This window comes from Halictus rubicundus, chromosome 8 (assembly GCF_050948215.1).
Source record: "Halictus rubicundus isolate RS-2024b chromosome 8, iyHalRubi1_principal, whole genome shotgun sequence".
Lineage (NCBI taxonomy): Eukaryota > Metazoa > Arthropoda > Insecta > Hymenoptera > Halictidae > Halictus > Halictus rubicundus.
The window spans coordinates 12517690-12535822 of record NC_135156.1 but is presented as its reverse complement, the minus strand read 5'-3'; the positions used below and the strand labels follow the sequence as shown (position 1 = coordinate 12535822).

Here is an 18133-nt window from a genome sequence, read left to right as displayed (position 1 = left end):
GACATGGTGAGAGAGCACATGATCGCCGGCGTATCGGAACAGAAAACTCGATCACTCGCAATTTGCTCGTTCATTTTCCGGTGGCGTGCGAGGCCGGACGATAGGGGTAGGTGGCAGCAGGGGTAACTGTTGCTCCACCGACCCAAGAAAACGCTGTCCACCTTCCGGACAAGAGATAGGAGGAAAACGGAACGCTGATTCGTACCACGAAGATTTCTAGGGGAGACAGATTTCGAGGATCGGAGACATCGATCCGTCTTCCTGTCTCGATTGGTACGAGATCCCACTTGTCTCGAACGCGTGTTCGAGTCACCTCGCAACAAGACTGAAGACGCGCAGATTAAATTTTTCGGAGCCACTTATACAGATTAACGATTTTAGATTGAAACAGAAAATTATTAAAGTCCTACTACCTACATCGAATTGTTATTCTTTTATCGAGTATCGATGCGTGTGAATTGAAAATATACATTCTGCAACGGTGCAGGTAATACAGGCCTATAAGTCGTCGGACCATTTTGAAACGAAGTAACACTTTTATTTTTTAAAAATTCACATTTATTCATTTGTAAAAAAAATTGTAAATGTTCTAGTGAGTTTTGCATAGCACATACATGTCCTTCAATTTAAAAATTTTCTTCTCAAACTGGTTTCGTCTGGAAATTACTCTTACGATTCAACTGCCTCGATAATTGCTCGTCCTGTCCCCGCATGGCGAGCATCTTTGGAGGCATGAAGTGGAACAGACCTTCATGCATCATCTGCCCATTTTTTTTGCATATAGTTTCCTCTTATCCCGAAGTATGACTCTGTTTCCTGCTCGGCAAAGTCGTTTCGTTTAGTAATTATTCCTACCGCTAAAACGCTTCTTTAATTGCTCGCCGCGGGCATCTTTGTAGGTAGTATTGTGAATACAAAGTGGAAGACCTTCGTGCAGCATCTGTCATTTTTCTCGCGCACAGTTTCCTTTTACTTCGCAAGATTACTCTATTTCCTGCTCGGCAAAATCGTTTCGTTTAGCAATTACACGTACAATTCAACTGGCTCGGTAATTGCACCTCGCGCCGCGAGCAGCTCTGGGAGGCAACGGAAAGCAAAAGGCGGGCCCGCGAGTTTTCTTGCATGTCGGTGACAACGTTTAACCTCATTCCGGTCCAAGATGAAGGACGACGGCGCGCAACAGAGGCCGCGGAGGAAGAAAGGGCGCGACGATTGAAACGCCGACGGTCGCGTTCCCGTTCCGCCGCGCGGTGTTTATTTAATATTCATAATTCGTCCGGGGCTCGGGCGCGTTGCTTCGATCCATGAAAATGCAAAAGGAACGGCCGCACGCTGCGGACTCGGGCCGCTGCGCGGCTCGTAAAGTAACTTTTAGACGACCGTCCACGATAAAATCGTGTGACTCACCCTCCAACTATTTTCCGAGCGCGGCGCTTGTAACGTTTCGAAAGTCCGCGGACGCACGACCTCGATTTCACGCGTAACACTGACACACCGTTTCGCGGGGAGGTGGACGAGGGCGGGGGAGAAAAAAAAGGAAAATAAATTGGAAGATACACACGCCCGAGAGACGAAACCGGCAACGGGTAAACGACGCCGCGCCGTGACGAGACGGTGTCATCGATTTTCCGCGAGCTCTGCCGCCGTGGACAATGCGAGAGTAGCCCGGGAAACAGGAAAAAATGAAACGAGACACGTTTGGTCCCGCTCGGGACGGCCGGGAGCGTCTCTGATTGGCAGCGACGTCGAAATGGAAACTGCTGTTTGCGTTCTAACACATTATTCACCGGCGATTATCCCGTAATTTTTGAAGGTCTACTGTCCACGACTAAGGATTTTTTAACCGATAAAATCAGACAAAATAAAAATTCAAGATGCGAGGAGTGCTTAAGTGATTGTGTCACAATCAGACAGTCTCCCAGAATCACATCCATGCATTAATACAAAGTGGAAACTGAGAGAGGAGGCAGGATGGAGAAGAAATTAAAAAAAGAAACAGAAAGAAAGAAGGGCGAGGGTTCGAAACGATGAAAGAGCAACACAGGCAGGAAAGTTGGTTCCCTTCCGGAGCCATTATTCGGATTCGTGGCTTATTTACGACAGGCTGATTTCCAAACGTACGTGACCCGAAAACGTCGTCTGCTCGGACGTCTGACGTTTGCGAAGGGGATGTTATCGAGGGTTGAAATTACGAAGTTCGAGACGTGGCGCGCGCTATCGGAACCGTCGACAAGACACATCAATAAGCCTGCCTGTGTTTGTTTATTTATTTGCTACGCACGAAAGCTTCTGCTTTTGGCGTTCTGCTTCTACTACCGAAGCTGCGGGCACCGTCGGCTCTAAATAGATCTCATTAATCACTCGCCTCGGCACCACGAATTGTGAGCTTTCGAACGTTTCTATTATTTAGACGACCGCGGAATTATTTTAGCTTATTACGGCTCTTACGATACCGTGTACGCGGGTTACGGCATAAGCGGCTGAATAATTGAATGATTTCCTGCTAAGCATGGACGGGATGAAACGCTATAATTATAATTTGACCTTGGCTCGTCGGGCGTATAATTGTCTCGTTTTGCTGATTCGATTGGGGTGTAGTTGACGTTCAGAGGAAATACTTATTTGCAACCCGATTGTAATGCGCACGAAATAATAGTGTTGTGCTAAGCTTATGTAATTCCTCGACGGTTTATCAACCAGAAATACGATCGGAAACAAGCTTCTATATTTTTAGCGAAGAATGGGGATTACAGAAGTTTCAAGAATGTTACAAAGATTTAACATCAGTAATTAGATAATTTTATTACAATTTTACGTGTCACAGAATTTGCGGGGAAGCTAATAGTTTATAATAGCAGTGACTTGTGTAATTCTCTGACATTTCCTAATAAGAAATATAATTACACACAGAGATTCTATTCTTGAATGACACATGAGTGTCGAGGATTAGCTCTGAATTGTTTAAATGATTTAAAAATTCGTGACATCAAGGATTAGATTTTTCACAATTCAAAGTGGCACAGACACAATTTATAAAGGGTCTTATTGATTTAGAAGGAGATAAAAAAATGGCTAAATGTGAGATAATTTTGTCAGATTCGAATTCTAGAAATTTGAATGGAGCCCCAAGGCCCTGCTTATTAATTATTAATCCAACGAAACAGAACGTCGGGAAGACGATGGTAGGGTCGGATCGTCGGCCAAGTTGGCAGCGTTCCCGGTTTCGCGCGAAAAAGGGGAGCACGCCGCTCGCAGACGGGCTGGTAATTAAAACGCGTATTAATAACTACAAATTAAACGCAGAAAAAAAAGGGAAACGGAATCCCGGGACCGTGTTGGATCAAAGATTGTCGTGGCGTCATTAGAACCAGTCGATTAATTTGCGTCGGGATGAAACCCGAGCGGAAGCGTCAGGGACACGTGTCCTGTCACATGGCGCTGGCACAGATTTCTGCGAGCAGTATCGGCGATCAGGATACGCAGTATCCTTTGATCTAAAAGTGACAGCTCTGTTCTATACTGACACTGTCGTAAGCCGTTACATGCTCGAGTCTTTCATAATTATTTGACTTTTTGTGTTTGATAAAACAAAATTAATTGCGCTCTCTAGATTCAAATGTTTCAGTTGAATTCACTGTTCGAGTTAAGTATTTTATGTTCTCGTTATTGTTTCAGGAAAATTTATATGGTTAGACTAAATTCATAGTTCGCATTAGTTTATTGCTAATATAAACTTTATTATAAAACAATTGAATAAAAGAAACTTTTTCGTTCATTTTTATAGGCAACCTTTCAAATTCTACCATTTTCTGGATGAAAATTGAGGGTCCGATTATCTTCTTATTGCGTCAAATCTTAATGCATTTGTTTATAGTTTGTAATTAATTAATGAGATACAATTTGTTGAGTTGAAGTATATGGAAAAATTTGTGAAAAATTGAAGAATCTTCAATGTAATTATAATCGAGAAACGCGTGAGAGTTAGATAATTTATGGAATCCTTCAGGCTGCAGTAGATTGTGTCCGTATATGGTCAGACGCGGACTACACAATTGCTTGGCTGAAGTATTCAGTGATTTTCAATTTTGTGTATGAACATACGAACTTAATATACTACTATAAAAAGATCTAAATGATATATTTTTCGTTCAACGACATTTTTTAAAATCTTTAAAGGTACTCAAACAAATATAGTTTGTCAAACACAAATTCTCTACCGTGACTATCATTAACATTCATAACCTTCTTAAAATCGAATAACTTTCTTAAAATTCGTCCAAACGACTTGAATTTTTCTCAGAAGTTCGATGAACTAGATGACGAGTAAAAGAAATTTCAAAATTTCCAGAATGTACATAACCAACGAAACCGTTCGATACAAATCTAGACAGAGGAAGTTGCAAAAAGCATTGCTTCTCTCTATGACTTCAATCAATCGCGATTTTCTCAGAATATCTTTCACACATCATCTAACAAACCAATCCTTCTAACTTCCAAAAAAAAACTCAAGTCGTCCGGTCCACATTTTAAAAAGTTATTCGACTTTAAAGAGCGTCGGAATAGTTGACGGCAGTTACCAAGTGTCAGGCTAAAAGTTAAGCTAAAGAAGAACAAAAAAATCGTTAAAAAGAGAACTATCGTTGAGATCAGACTCACCACTGTCGGCGTAGGTCTCCGAGCCATAACCATCCTGAAGACCGCTCGCCCACGTGCCCTCGTACCTCGCCGTGGACGTGGTCGATTGTCTGACACCGTATCGACCTTTGAATCCTTGCGACCATTCACCGCGGTATATCCATCGGCCTCGGGTTTCCATGCCGAGCCCGTGCCGCTTCCCATTCTGCCACTGGCCCTCGTAAGCCGATCCACTGAAATCGAATATTCCCGGTAAAAATCCGATCCATGGATCCCCCGGCCGAACGAATCGCGGCCGGCGTACGATCGGAGTAATTATAGGACCGGCCCTATTCCTCCGCACTTGTTGCTTCCGTCGATACGATCCTTTCAGTTTTTATGGATCGTACGTCACTTTTATGCTCGCTTCTCGCTACAATGGTTCCTGGCCTACGAACGAATTTAATCGATCATTGTCTGTACGCCGGGAAGTCGCAAATGTCGACTTAAGAGTCACTAAACTCCAGGTACTATTGTCTTCTTACGCATGCAAGCTTTCTATCTTTAGCATCGAAGAAAATTCGTGACATAATATTAAATAGAGTATTTAACATTTTTAATTAACATTTTACAATATTTTGATTAATTTTTATTTAATATTTTATAGAATATTTTTAAAATTCATTTTTCAATTTTTAACCCTTTGCACTCGGAGCCATCGATTCTAGACTCACAATGTCCCCTTAGAGGGGACATCCGAGTGCAAAGGGTTAAAAATCATTTAAAATGAAACACTCTTGGTAGCATATCGATAGAACACCGAGCAAATTGTTTCGAGCTAATTGTAACGCTCGAGCGGGCGCGAGTGAGAATGAATAGAAATTTTGAAGAAATGTTTCGTCCATTTCGAGTCTGCCGCAATGGTGAGCTAAGCGTAAGTAATCAGAGTTCCTCGGATGAGCCGGCTCCTCATACTCGACTAGCACGAAAGGAACTCATTATCGAAATGCCTTTCAGGCTATCTCTCTCTCTTTCTCGCTTTCTTTTTTAAGGAAGTCGCTGCACGAATCCTTGAACCTGAAGAAGCTATTTTCCTTTCTACGTTAGGGGACGGTAATGGCCATCTTCTCGGACGGTTCGAAGAAATTGTTGGGATTGTTCGACAATCCTGCTATCTCTACCAAAATGGAGAGGCAGAAACTGAACCGGCTGCGGACAATTAATTGGAGCATTTCGTTTTCGATAGACCGACCAACCGGGTCCCTTCTATCCCTATACTCGGAGACTTCGTTTCATTTCTCTTTTGGCTTCTGGCTAACTGAAGTTGCTAGATATAGATCGGATTCAATGAAGGTATCTTTGGGAAGGACGCGTGCAAATGTTTTTTGGAAACCTGGCTTTGAGATTGTAAAAATAGCCATTTTTTTTTAGAAGTGGAGAATCAAGAAGGTCTCGTTTCAATCTTCAGAGAATTGGCAAATTTATGGAATTTTTTATAGCACAACGGTTTGCCAAATATGTTTAATTTTTTTATCGTATTGATAGCACCCTGTGAAGTACCAGCAAGGCAAGTTTAACCTTAAACAAATCTTTGGTTCAGAAGTTTAACCTTAAACAAATCTTTGGTTCAGAAGTTTTGTGCAGTTTTGTGACATTTTTGTGCAGGTCCTTTGGTCTCCTTCGCTTTTATCGTACAGCAAACCGCACACTGGTATCTTTTACATTTTTTTTTTAAACATAATGGTTTGATACACAATTTTTATTTTTTTGACTGTGTTCATACAATAGCATGAAGTAGTTGTATAATAAGTTTCAGCTTAAACAAATCTTTTGTTCAAAAGTTAGAGCTATTTTTGTGGAGGTCCTTTCTATTTCAACTCGTCGTAGATAAATGTCACTAATAAGTACACTTCTTGAATTTATTTCAGCGTAGTGGTTTGACAGAAAATCTTCATATTTTCACTACGTGTGCACAATAATGTAACGTATTTGCATGAGAAGTTTCAATGAAAATATTAAAAGATTAAAATGATTTTAAAGCATGAAGTAGCTATTTGTTACCCAGGATTCTTCTAAAATTTTCAAAAATCAAAAGCATGGCAGCCTGTTAAGGAAAAGCTGACTCGGTTCTGAAACGGTTAATCCACTCTCGTTCTTCGCAACTATAGTTGAATACGGGATACAGAAAAGGCGCTTTCAGCAAACGGAAAATCTCATTAAGCCCCCGCATGCGAAATCTGAAGTCAACCACCCTGTCAGCGACTCGGCCAACTAATCTTTTAATCGCTCAGCCCGGGGATCTTTATAAATTTTCAGTACTTCGTGATTCGGGAAGCACGGTCGAAATTCAGATTCCGATTGTATTTACCGAGACAGTCAATCGAACGGAATGCATAAAACCGTGAGACAGGCCCCCGGTAGATACAGCATTCGATCAATCGTCGTTTCCTTCCGCCATCTTTGTTGTCGTTGTATCTTTTTATTTGTTCTCGGCGTGAACAGCTCGCCGGAGATTATTTCCCCGGGAATTACGCCTGGACAATCGCGACGACGTTCACGTGCCAATGCCGCCTGTAAACACCGCGCCCGGCAGCTCGTTTTAATTAACAAGGATCGTAATTGAAAGTTCCGTCGATATCGGGCCGACGGAAAACTCCGGACACCCTCGGGACGGATGGAGGATCGATCAAAATGGAGGCCGGCCTTCTGCAAGGAAAGTTTCGACAATTTTTCTCGATATCGAAACGTGTCTCGTAAAACGCGCCACGGGGAAAGTCGGTGGAAATTGCTCGAGCACACCGAGGGCTCTCGGCGAATGTAATCAAAGAGAAAATCCTCGAAACACGGAAACAATCTTTGAAAATCGCGCGGAAAATACAGAAGCGATTTCAGTCGTTTTACGTCGAAGCGTTAAATTGATTTAATATTTTCTGTGATTTTTTATTGGTACTAAATGCTGGAAAAAGAGAAGCTGTCTTAGAAAGTTGTATGAAAAATCTACGATTTTTAAAACACGAAAAAGGATGTGATAGAAGCATTAAGTACAATGAGAAAATAATTTCCAGCTATTAAAACGTTAAATTTGTAATTTTATAATCGATTTTACATCTTCCAAGAAAATTGTATTAGAATGTATAAAGAATGATGAGGCACAGAAGCATTAATTAGCCGGTTTCCAATTTCATTTTTTAATTATCGGACTATGGCACCGAGAGGCATAGTTCGAGTTCATAATCCGCCAGCGGTCGTACAAACAATTAGACACACCCGGTAATTGTTTATTGCAGGCGTATAGTGCAACGCGGTTCGAATAATCTTTCAACTGTCACTCCCGACAAGTAATTAATCTCTCATAAATAAATGAAGCCTTCGTTTTCGGTACACAGATGCACCTCCGCCGGGGATTGTCGTTCGTTGAAAACGATCATGAATACGAAATGATAATCCTCCGCCCCGTGTTCTCGTTTCAATTCATTTTATTTGAAATGCCGCTCGCGACGCGACGGTACCATTTAATCCTTTGTGTCCCGAAGGTGCTGCGTAGTATGTGTTTCATTAAAAAGCGAACCGCGTGCGTTCGCTTGGATGTACATTGCTTTTTCACCTTGTTATACTTCGTTTGAAGTTCTGCTATGTCGTGCGTTAACGATTGCAAAAAATATTTATACTCGGCGAACGCGTTGCTTGAGCGGTCTTGACGTTTCTAGGATGAAGACGCCGCCGGTGCGAAAATAAGAATGACATAATTCAGGATAATCCTCGAACGAACAGTTCTTTTTTTTTTTTTATTTAGCCTGACATCGGCAATATTCTCGTTCGCAAATGAACACGACAAAAAATTCACGGTCTTATCAACGTTCTGACTAGAGCTCAAATCTTTCTGCAAAATGAAAATTGTGTGTTCTGAGGAACAGAAATAATAAGAACAAATTGAAAAAAATTACTAAATAGCTTCTCTTTAATAGATGCTATCTAGATACAGATTTTCAGACAAAACTGTCGTACTATTTTTAGCTACTTACGATTGTTAAGGGAAGAAATAAATGTCTACTGATGACAGTGGGGGGTTGAAGTCGAATATAATTTCTGTGCGAACGTTTAAATAATTTTGGGAGGGTAGAGGGAGTGGGCAAAGTTTTCCGCGTGCAACCGCAGATCCACCGCGTTATTGCCATTGATCCCCATAATCCCAGAGATCACCGGCTCCCTTTTCGCGTCGCTGCCATCAGCGACAGTCGTAGCGTCGCGATTTATCGGGGCGTCCCTTGTAAAACGTGACTTGACGAAGACCTTGCTCCAGTTTGGACGGAAACGAAACGACGGAATCTCTCGGCCCAGATACTTGCTTGCGAGGAACCCGAGTTCCCCATCTTCCTCTCTCTCTCTCTCCCCCCCTTTTCTCTCTCTCACTCTATCTCTCTTCCCCCCTTTCTATTTTCTTCCCACGGGTATTTCCACCCTTCCGGCCTCGCGAGCCACGGGCTCCGATCCGGGGAATCCGCCGAAAGAGAATATTAAAAGATTAGGGTGGTTGCTCGCCACGGCCACTCCGTGAACCGGTGAATTGTTAATGCTGGGACTACCCAAGTGACCTATTTCATGTTTTCCGTTTTACAATTACAAAGCTACGCCTTGTGACAAATTGTTCGATCGAGAATTTTTCAGTAATACTGGAACGATGGCGTTAAATATTCAATTCTTTACTGCGGTATACTCTCGCTTAGAACCACAAGTCTTTTAGCCATTGGCAAAAATAATTGGCTCGTAGTTGCAGTGAAAGTAAAAATGATTTAAAAAGTATTGAAGCGCTTTTTGATGTTCAAAATCCAGATATTTTAGTTCAATAAAAGAGTAAATACGGTGAACGATGGGGATGAAAATTGATTTGTAATGACGACACGAGTTAGAATTTACCAACACACGTTTCCTTGTATTTTCCAAATTTACGGGTACCATAAACACATAAATGTATAAACGTTACCGGTGCTGCTCCCTCGAAAATAGAATAAAAATTCGAATAAGGAATGCAAAAAGTAACAAGATCGCCTATTTATATTGCAATAAAAGAACGTGTATATAACTCTGGAAGAAATACGATTACTCGATCTGGAAAAATGCATGACTCACCGCGCATAAACGCTCGAATCACGCGAAAAAATTTCGATCACCCTCGGCACGAGGATTTCTTTAACTTGATCATAACAATTTGTCGAACTTTTTCAATATCAATCTTTGTTTCAAGTCTGTTCCTTTCCAATAAAGTGGTTTGTTCAACGATTAATTTCACTAATGATCGTCAATTTTCACGAACTAGTGCTTGTGAAAAGGGAAGAGTTGATTTTAGGGAGTATTTTGTCCAACTTTAATTCTCGCCAATTTATACTCCGAAAATCGCCGAGGCGGTTCACGCGGAATTAACGAAAACGTATTATTACGTCGGAATTAAAACGTCGTCTGGTCTGCGTGACTTTTATTCGCGATACGATCGAGCCTCGATCCTCCCAACGACATTTTCTCCTTATCAAGAGCCACCACGGAATCCACCCTACGTTCGCGTAATTGTTACACGCCTGTTTAATGTCGTTGCTTAATCGATACGCATAGAACAAGCGAGATACTCGTACCTTCACACCGAATTGGTACTTTAATGGCGGATCAAGGATCTGACTAGGTCATCTTGACACCTTCGTGTAATTTCTGTTCAATGTCGTTCCGTAACAAAATTTATTTTATCTGCTTCTGCATCATTAAACAGTCTATAGCCTCCTATCAAATTCAACGTTTATTTGCAAAGAATTGAAGAAGAAACACGAATCCTGTGTTTGGACGAAGTTTACTGAGAAAGATTTATGGATTTATCAAGTCGATTATTCTTATCTACTTATTGAGAAAAATGAATTATTATTCATTTCTACCTTGTCTCTATTATAGGTTGAACGATTTAATTTCTTTTTTACAATCTCCAACGCGTCTCTGCTGCCAGGTTAGTAATTTTAATTCGATTTTTGAAAAAGAATTCTAAAATCGAATTAATCGTGAGAAAAATGTGAAATGTGAGTGAGAATATAAATTTCTGAACGTGAAAGCAAATTTTCGGTAAAAGATGCAACAGGATCATGGCCTACACGATTTGGCAGTCTTCCGTAACATCAGAAAGATGAGGAAATTATATCCCGAGCAAAAATATAGACTTCCAGAGATGAAAGCTTCTTGTTTATCAAACAAGTTCGCGTTTCTCTATAAACACAGCATAATGTATGTATGCACGAAAATCTATATCATGGAATCGGGTTGGATCGATTATTAAGCGTCGGAATTCTTGGATTGTTTAGATAGTCTAGGCATTCCAACAATTGACATTCAATAATTACTGGAGCACACTAAGAATTCGTGTCATCCGAGCTATTCGATCTTTGACTATTCGCAGCAAGAATTTTATTTATGGATTCTTCAACCTGGAATTTACGCTGCCGAATGTGTTGAATGTCAGCCGAATTTTGAATAAAAATTTTACTTAGGAGTTCTAGTTTAAATAAGTCATGTGCCATTAACTAAACCGTTTTTGGATTATTTCAATGGCAACTAAAAATGTGGTTAAAAAATTGTATCAAGTGTACAGTGTCCTTAAATATTGAACAACCATGGTCAGCGATTTTTAAGCAAGTGTTGTTCCAATTTAAATGATATTTCAGAAAATATTTTTATCAGGCCTATTGTTTTGTCAAATATTAGTCAAACATATTTAGCAATTTTTGAGTCTTCTTCATTTTATTTGATTGGAGTATCCTTAATGAAACAATCGCTTTTAATAGTGACCAAACAAATGGAGAATTTAAGCTGGAAATAGTTTGTTAATTTATGGGGTTGTAGGATGTAAAACGAAATAAGCGTTTCTAAGTAAGCGTTTCATTTGTATGTTCGAGGTTAGGCGAGGCTCCATTGATGAACCGCGACTAAAAATATGGAAAAATGTAGGTCAGTTCCCGTATTCGTCGGAACGTGTGTCAGCAGATGTTAATAACAATTATATTTACGAGCTCTGGTTGCAGTGGACTATTTAAAGTCGCGTGACAAAATTTCTTCCGGAACGATCGACGCCTCAAATATAGTCGCCGCGACGCCGCGCCGCCCGGTTTCGTAGAAAGAAACCATGAACGCTTCGCCGATGATTCCGACCGTGTTTCGAAGCTGATTCATTAAATCATACGAAGAATCCAATAACAAATAACCAAAGCAATTTTCCATATGACAATCTCCCACAAGAAACTTCAGAAACTGTAGATTATGAACGAAATACATTTGATCGACAGAAAATTTAAAACACAAATGTACAATTTCTTGGAAATATATACGGGCGATAAAAAAATTATTAACCGTTTCTTAAATATAGTAGAACCGTTAGAGATGATAACAGAAGCAGTTTTCTGTATAAGAAAGTCCCACAAGTAATTTTAGATTGTGAATGAAACACTACTGGTCGAATTAAAATGTAAAACAGAAATGGATAAAAACTACGAGATATTTACGGATATTTTCTCCAATAATTTTTTGACAATACTAGGGGACCTCAAAAGTTTGATTAAAAGAAATAATATTAAAAGCAATCCAAGAATCTCCCACAAGAGACCTCATGATTAAAACGGAGAGATTTCTCAATCGATGAAGCAATCTTCAGATTCTTGTCTCCAGATAAATATAAAAAATTATGGCCGGTCTCGGTGATTCTAAAGAATGATTTTATATTCTTCTGAATGTGTTTTAACGAGGCTTCCTGAACGTATTAAGCTGTTAATTAAGAATGACGAGTTTAATCGCCCGTTCCCCTTGTTCTTATTCATTTTTTCCGAGCTCTCTCGGCAGCTTTTCTTGCGACGTTAATTGCATTAGCCATAATCACGCCAGCATCCACGTTTACGGGGGTGGAGCTCAGACGCTCGGGGTTCTCCTCGAGACTTTTAAAATGATTGTCAAATTATTTATAATCAAAGAATTATGCGTTCGCCGAGCGAGTCTACTTAATTCACTCTTTCTCTCGACCGCATCGATTATTCCGGTTGGACCGACCGCGAAACTTAAACGTGTGCGTAATCCATTAGAATTGCGCAATAAATCCTCAGTTCATTAACGCGTAATCATTCTGCACGGCAGCAAGTCCGATTATATCACCTACTAAAATTATCGACAAGCCATCGCGTTTCCCGTGACCGTAATGGGATATACTCGTTACCGGCAGGATCACCGCGGATTAATCATCAGGATTAAAAAGGGAACTAGTTCCATCTCATTTTCAAAACGTAATAGTCGAGGCTGTTCCACACTTCATCGGAGAAGGTACCTCGTATTTTTATTGTTTCATCTCGACAGATGGGTTTGAACGAATTTTATACCAGAGCTATCAATCTCAGATAACTATAGAACTGTATTGTCTTTTAAAATTGACAAAATTGGGTCCACTCAGACTTTTCCAAACATAATGAATATTAATAAAGAGAATTATAACTGAAAAAGTGTAATATCTCCTTTCTAATATTCATCACGCCTTAAAAATAAGTATAATTAATATAGGAACAGTAATTGGCACCCCCACAGTAAATTGGGTCCCTTACCCTACACTTTAAAGGAACATTGAATCAAAGTTCAGGCGAGATCAATGTAAATTAGCTTTATCTTCAACATCCTCCGAGGATCAATTCTTTTTCAAACATATAAGACATCAGGGCCTTCTGAAATCCTTCAAATGCACATTGCAATTTCAACATACGAATCCAGGTGAAGGTAGGAGTTAGGTCCTCCACCAGTCTATTTATCATAAGCAGTTAGCAGTTGCGAGCATCATCGGAATACGGTCGAGAAGGAAGAGGAAAATTATTTTGCAGAGGGGTGAGGGGAGGGGGGTGGCTGTCTGAAAGCGGCCGGAATCCTGGAAACGGCTCTCGGATCCGGGAAGCGATTGTCTGCGGCGTCCGTGAACTAGGTCCTAAACGCTCGGATCCCAGTGACCCGGACTCGTTGTCCTTGCACTCGGTGACCCAGTTTCAGGATCGGGAGTTTCCCGCCCGGCCCCAGGTATATACCAGGGATATATGTGTCAAGGTCCCTCTGCCCCTTCGCCACACATCCCTCCCCCCGCGACCTCTTCGTTCATCACGAATTGACGGCGTTAGAAGCGGTTTTCGTGGCGATAGAACAAAATCGTCCGCTATTTCGAGACGAGACCCGCGAAAGAAATTCTTTTCTCTTCCTGTCTTCATTTCCCCGGCCTCTCGGGACTTCTCCCTCGGATGTTCAGCTGTCTGACTACGTCCGAGTGACGTTGACGTCCACGGATTGTACACGACGCGACCGAAATAGGCAGCCGAGCCGGAGAACCACCGACGCTTTTGTGCGCACGCTGGAGGAGCAACCAGTAGATTGCGGAATTTCCGGGTTTCAGAATTAATTTGGGAATGCCGCTGTCGAATGGAGAACTGCTCCCTTTGTTACGAGCTGTTTGCCGCGGTAATAGCGCGGGATGGTGTGACGAGTTGATTTAGCGTCTTGTCGCGGAGCTCGGCCGTGACTTTAGCCGGAATTCTTTGCTGCGAATGCAGTCGATCTGTTGATGTGTCAATGAAGCATGTCGGTGCAACGATAGTTTTCGGGCAGACTTCGTTCACAACGAAAATATCGCGTATTTCTCTCTACACATCAAAGAGCATTTTCTCCGTTTCATATTAAAATTTATTACAAAACGTTTAAAATGATGTTCTTTGACGTGAGAAATCAAGCTTCGATTTTTATACTCGACCTCAAAAATGTTCCTTTCTTGGACAAGAAAAGAAAGTACCAGTATGGTATGAAAATTACGGTTTCGTGAATGCTGCACAGCAAATTTGTTTGAACACTTTACCCGCGTAGATTACAACCATCAGCATCCTAACAGGAGGCATTCAACGAACAAAAAGAGAAATGTATGTAGAAAGATTTGGCTTGGCTTTTAGCGAAACGGTTAATTCTCTTTCGGTTTACGCATTTCCGCACAAATCCTCGGTTAAAAAATTCTGTTCCGCGCGTACCACAGCATGCGAACATTTCCTGGCATAGATTGCTCGTTTTATATTCCAAGAGCAGTATCTGAAAAAAGTCTTTAACAATCGTGCAACAAGTGAACGCTGCTTATTATGTTCCGAGCACTCGTTAAAAAAAAAATCTTTCGCCCTCCGCCCACGGAATATAAATCGCGGAAATCCATCCAGAAACTTCGGCACGCCTCCGCGAGTTTAATCCCGGTTTAATCCTGCCCCGTGTCTTCTTCGACGAAGTACGAATCGCGCGGATATTTCGATTAAACCGAGTCAAAGTATTGTTTCTCCCTCGACCCGATTAGTACAGTTAATAACGCGTCACGAAGACGGTATCCGTTGTTGACTCGAATAAATAAAGCTGGCAATAATGAAAGTTGAACGGAACGTTCCAGATCCGGGAAAGACGGTTTCAAGGGTTTTTAAAGAACGTCCCGAGCGTTGGAACAACGGACGCGAATTTCTCATTGCGACAGAAAAGTCGGGAGAAAGAGGGCACGTCTTAACGAGGTAATAACGGGGAAGATACGATTACTTCTGAGCGAGATTCGAGGATGTGAATCGGTTGAAAAATCACTTTTGGGATTCGAGGAGACCGTGGGAATCCTCTTAGCGAACAGTTTGCCATCGATCTTTCTTCGGGAGCGCGAGTGTGCGTTGTATACGCGGAAAATAAAAAAGCGATACACTCGGAAGCAACGATCCCAATTGAACGCCTTAGCGGGGAAATATTTTCAAGAGGAAACCATACAGTATTTTGATTCGAAATTTTGTACAAGTATCAAGTAGTCTTCGAAGAATGTACGCAAATATTCTCAAGAAATTGTAATGATTGTTTTCAGAGTTACGGTAAAACAAGTCTAGCACTGACTGCTTCTTGCAGTTGTCACTTAGGACGTGACGCAAAACCTAAAAGGCAAAATATTTTTTAATCTATACCAATGTGGAGTTCGCATGAATTAGAATATGTGAAAAAGTTAAAAACATTGAGAAATAAACATTTGTCATAGTAGAAAGATCCTTAAATTCCTCTGCGAACGCACCTAAAAGGCGACATTAGGCATTTGATCCGCCTCGACTGCTGTTCTCCTCGCATAATTGCGTTAATCCTCTTACGATCGGTCCACAAGCAGGTTTACTCCTTCACGTGGGCGTCTCAGACCGAGAGCTTTCGAGCCCGGCTGAGACAGCTAACCAATTATCCGTAAGACACTCGCGATTAGCGTACTTCCGAGTCGCTACCGATAAAGCGACGTTAACTTTCGCAACGAGAGCCCAGTCGTCGTCGGTTGGCAACAATAAAACCTCGGATCAGGAAAAGAACCAGGAGAAAAGACACGCTGGAAGTTAATCAAAGATTAATCCAGCTTGACGAGGTGTGGTAACATGGCGTTGGTGGATGGATGAGAGATATTCTCTCGCGGAATTAACAATGGGTGCAGCAAACCTGGATTAGAACGGAGCCGGCCTAATCCGGCCTGTAAATCGCAAGAATCCGCGGGTTATACGGGATTCACGACCCGATGTTTTTTAGCCCTTTGTGGGCCACGATTCCTGAGCCTTGGAGAAATTGTTTTTCGCTGATCTTTGTGGATTGGGGGCTGCGGAGGATTATTTGAGCATTTTATGGTTGGAGGAAATTATTTGCTGCGGTGGTTAGTGCTCGCTTGTACTTTTTACAGATTAATTCTTGCGAAGCTGATCATTTTGACAATTTTATCCATTCGAATTTTTACGCGTCTATTTTCTTTCGTGGACCTTCTTTTTTGAGGTCAACGTTGACGTCTTTTATTATAAACAACATAGATAGACAATCAATTTAATTGACTATTGGATTGGAATTTGGAGTGAATCCTCGTGCACGTGTACTAAATTTAACTCAGCGAATAGAAAAACATGGGCATTACAAAAAATTATTTCACAATAATGTAATTCCTGTCTTACTCAATTAGTTCTGAAGAATCTGCGCGAAGATCCTCAGTCTAATTGTAACAGTTACTCCCGATGCCAACGAAAATACCCACAAGAAAATTTTCGTACAAGATTCGGGTGCCAGTATCAACAATCTAAGTTAGACATCAATTTAAAAAATCTTCATAGATCAAGAACCATTACAAGTCCCATCTTACATCGACTTAAATGCTGCTTTAAAAAACAAGTTGTACTAGGAGTCTACAGGTTTACAAGAATGTATTTTAAGACTGTGTATATATAGTATTAAAAGAGAGCCTATAGATTGTAAAAGTGCTAACATGTTCGAAACAACAATTGAAAAGGGATCGTTTAGAGATCAAGAACCATTGTTATGGGTGCTTGATTCGGTAGGAGAAGAGTCGCGTGAATTGAGCACATGCCAAAAATTAATAAGCAGACTGCGAGTGTTTATGCACTTACATCGAATTCTAAAATCTCAGCTTGGATGTACAGTGAATCCAGAAAGTACTTGTTTTGTACCATTTGTTTTTACAATTTGCAAGTTTGTACAAGTTTTGACAATCTCTCGTCAATCGGAAGTGGAGTGTTCAAATACTTTTCGTGCATTTAAAAATTTATAAAACGCGAGTCTCCATCTCATTCGTATTATAAGAGGCTCTTTGGTGAACAAACTAAATACCCGCTCATTCTGCTTCTCGCGAAATGATTCCCAAAGAAGTCAAGACCGCGCAAACATCCTCAGTCTACTAGTAAATGCAGTCGCTGGTCGCACAAGAACGGGATCGGAATTTCGAGCAAGACCCGAGGTATGCGGAATGAACAAGGTGTCCGATCAATCGCATATCCCCCTTACAATTCCCTCGCTATCAACGTGTACGTACAAAAACATAAGGGAACAATCGCGACTCGCAATACCTACACGAAACTATAATTTCTACTACCCCAGCTTGCGCGAACAAAATACAACGAGTTAGGTTCGCGCAAAGAACGGACATTCGTACGGGAGTGCGATGAGTGAGAGCCTACTGTAAAGAAAAATGTTCTCACCTAGGCCAGGTGTAGACGCCGGAGACCTCGAACCCGAAGTGCCAGCTCCCGGAGTACGCTCCCTGGCCCTTGGGCCCGGTGCAGACGCCGTGTCCGTGGGCCTTGCCGTCTTCCCAACCGCCGCAGTAGGTGCCGCCATCGTCGAAATCGAATCTGCCGCCGTTAACCTGCGCGCGATTTGACGCCGCGGTGGCGGTACCTGTCGCTCCAGGTTGGGCCGTGCCTATGCCACCTGTTTGCGGCAATTGGGCACCACCTGCCACCCCGTTCGGTGCCCCGGACTGTTGGCCAGACTGTGGCTGTTGCTGCATCTCTCTGCACCGGTGCTCCTCCGCCGCCGCCTCCTCCTCCACCACCTCCTCTTCGCCTCCCCACTGTCGACGTTTTCCTCGTCCTTCTCTTCTTCCACCTCTTCCTCGTCTTCTTCTTCGTCGTCTTCGTCTTGGTCGTCTTCGTGATCGTCGTCGTAGTCGTCG

General features: G+C 41.7%; 1 protein-coding gene across 1 annotated transcript in view; it reads right to left on the bottom strand.

Moving 5' to 3' along the window:
• LOC143356082 (uncharacterized) overlaps window positions 1–18102 on the bottom strand; it is a 60739-nt gene extending 42637 nt beyond the window's left edge. Inside the window, exons 1-2 of the mRNA XM_076791473.1 lie at window positions 17658–18102; window positions 4657–4868 (exon numbers count right to left, since the gene is read on the bottom strand). Of these exons, the coding sequence (XP_076647588.1) occupies window positions 4657–4868; window positions 17658–17968 (523 nt within the window). The 5' untranslated portion in view covers window positions 17969–18102. The remainder of the gene's footprint in view (window positions 1–4656; window positions 4869–17657) is intronic.
• Between the last annotated feature and the right edge of the window lie 31 nt (window positions 18103–18133).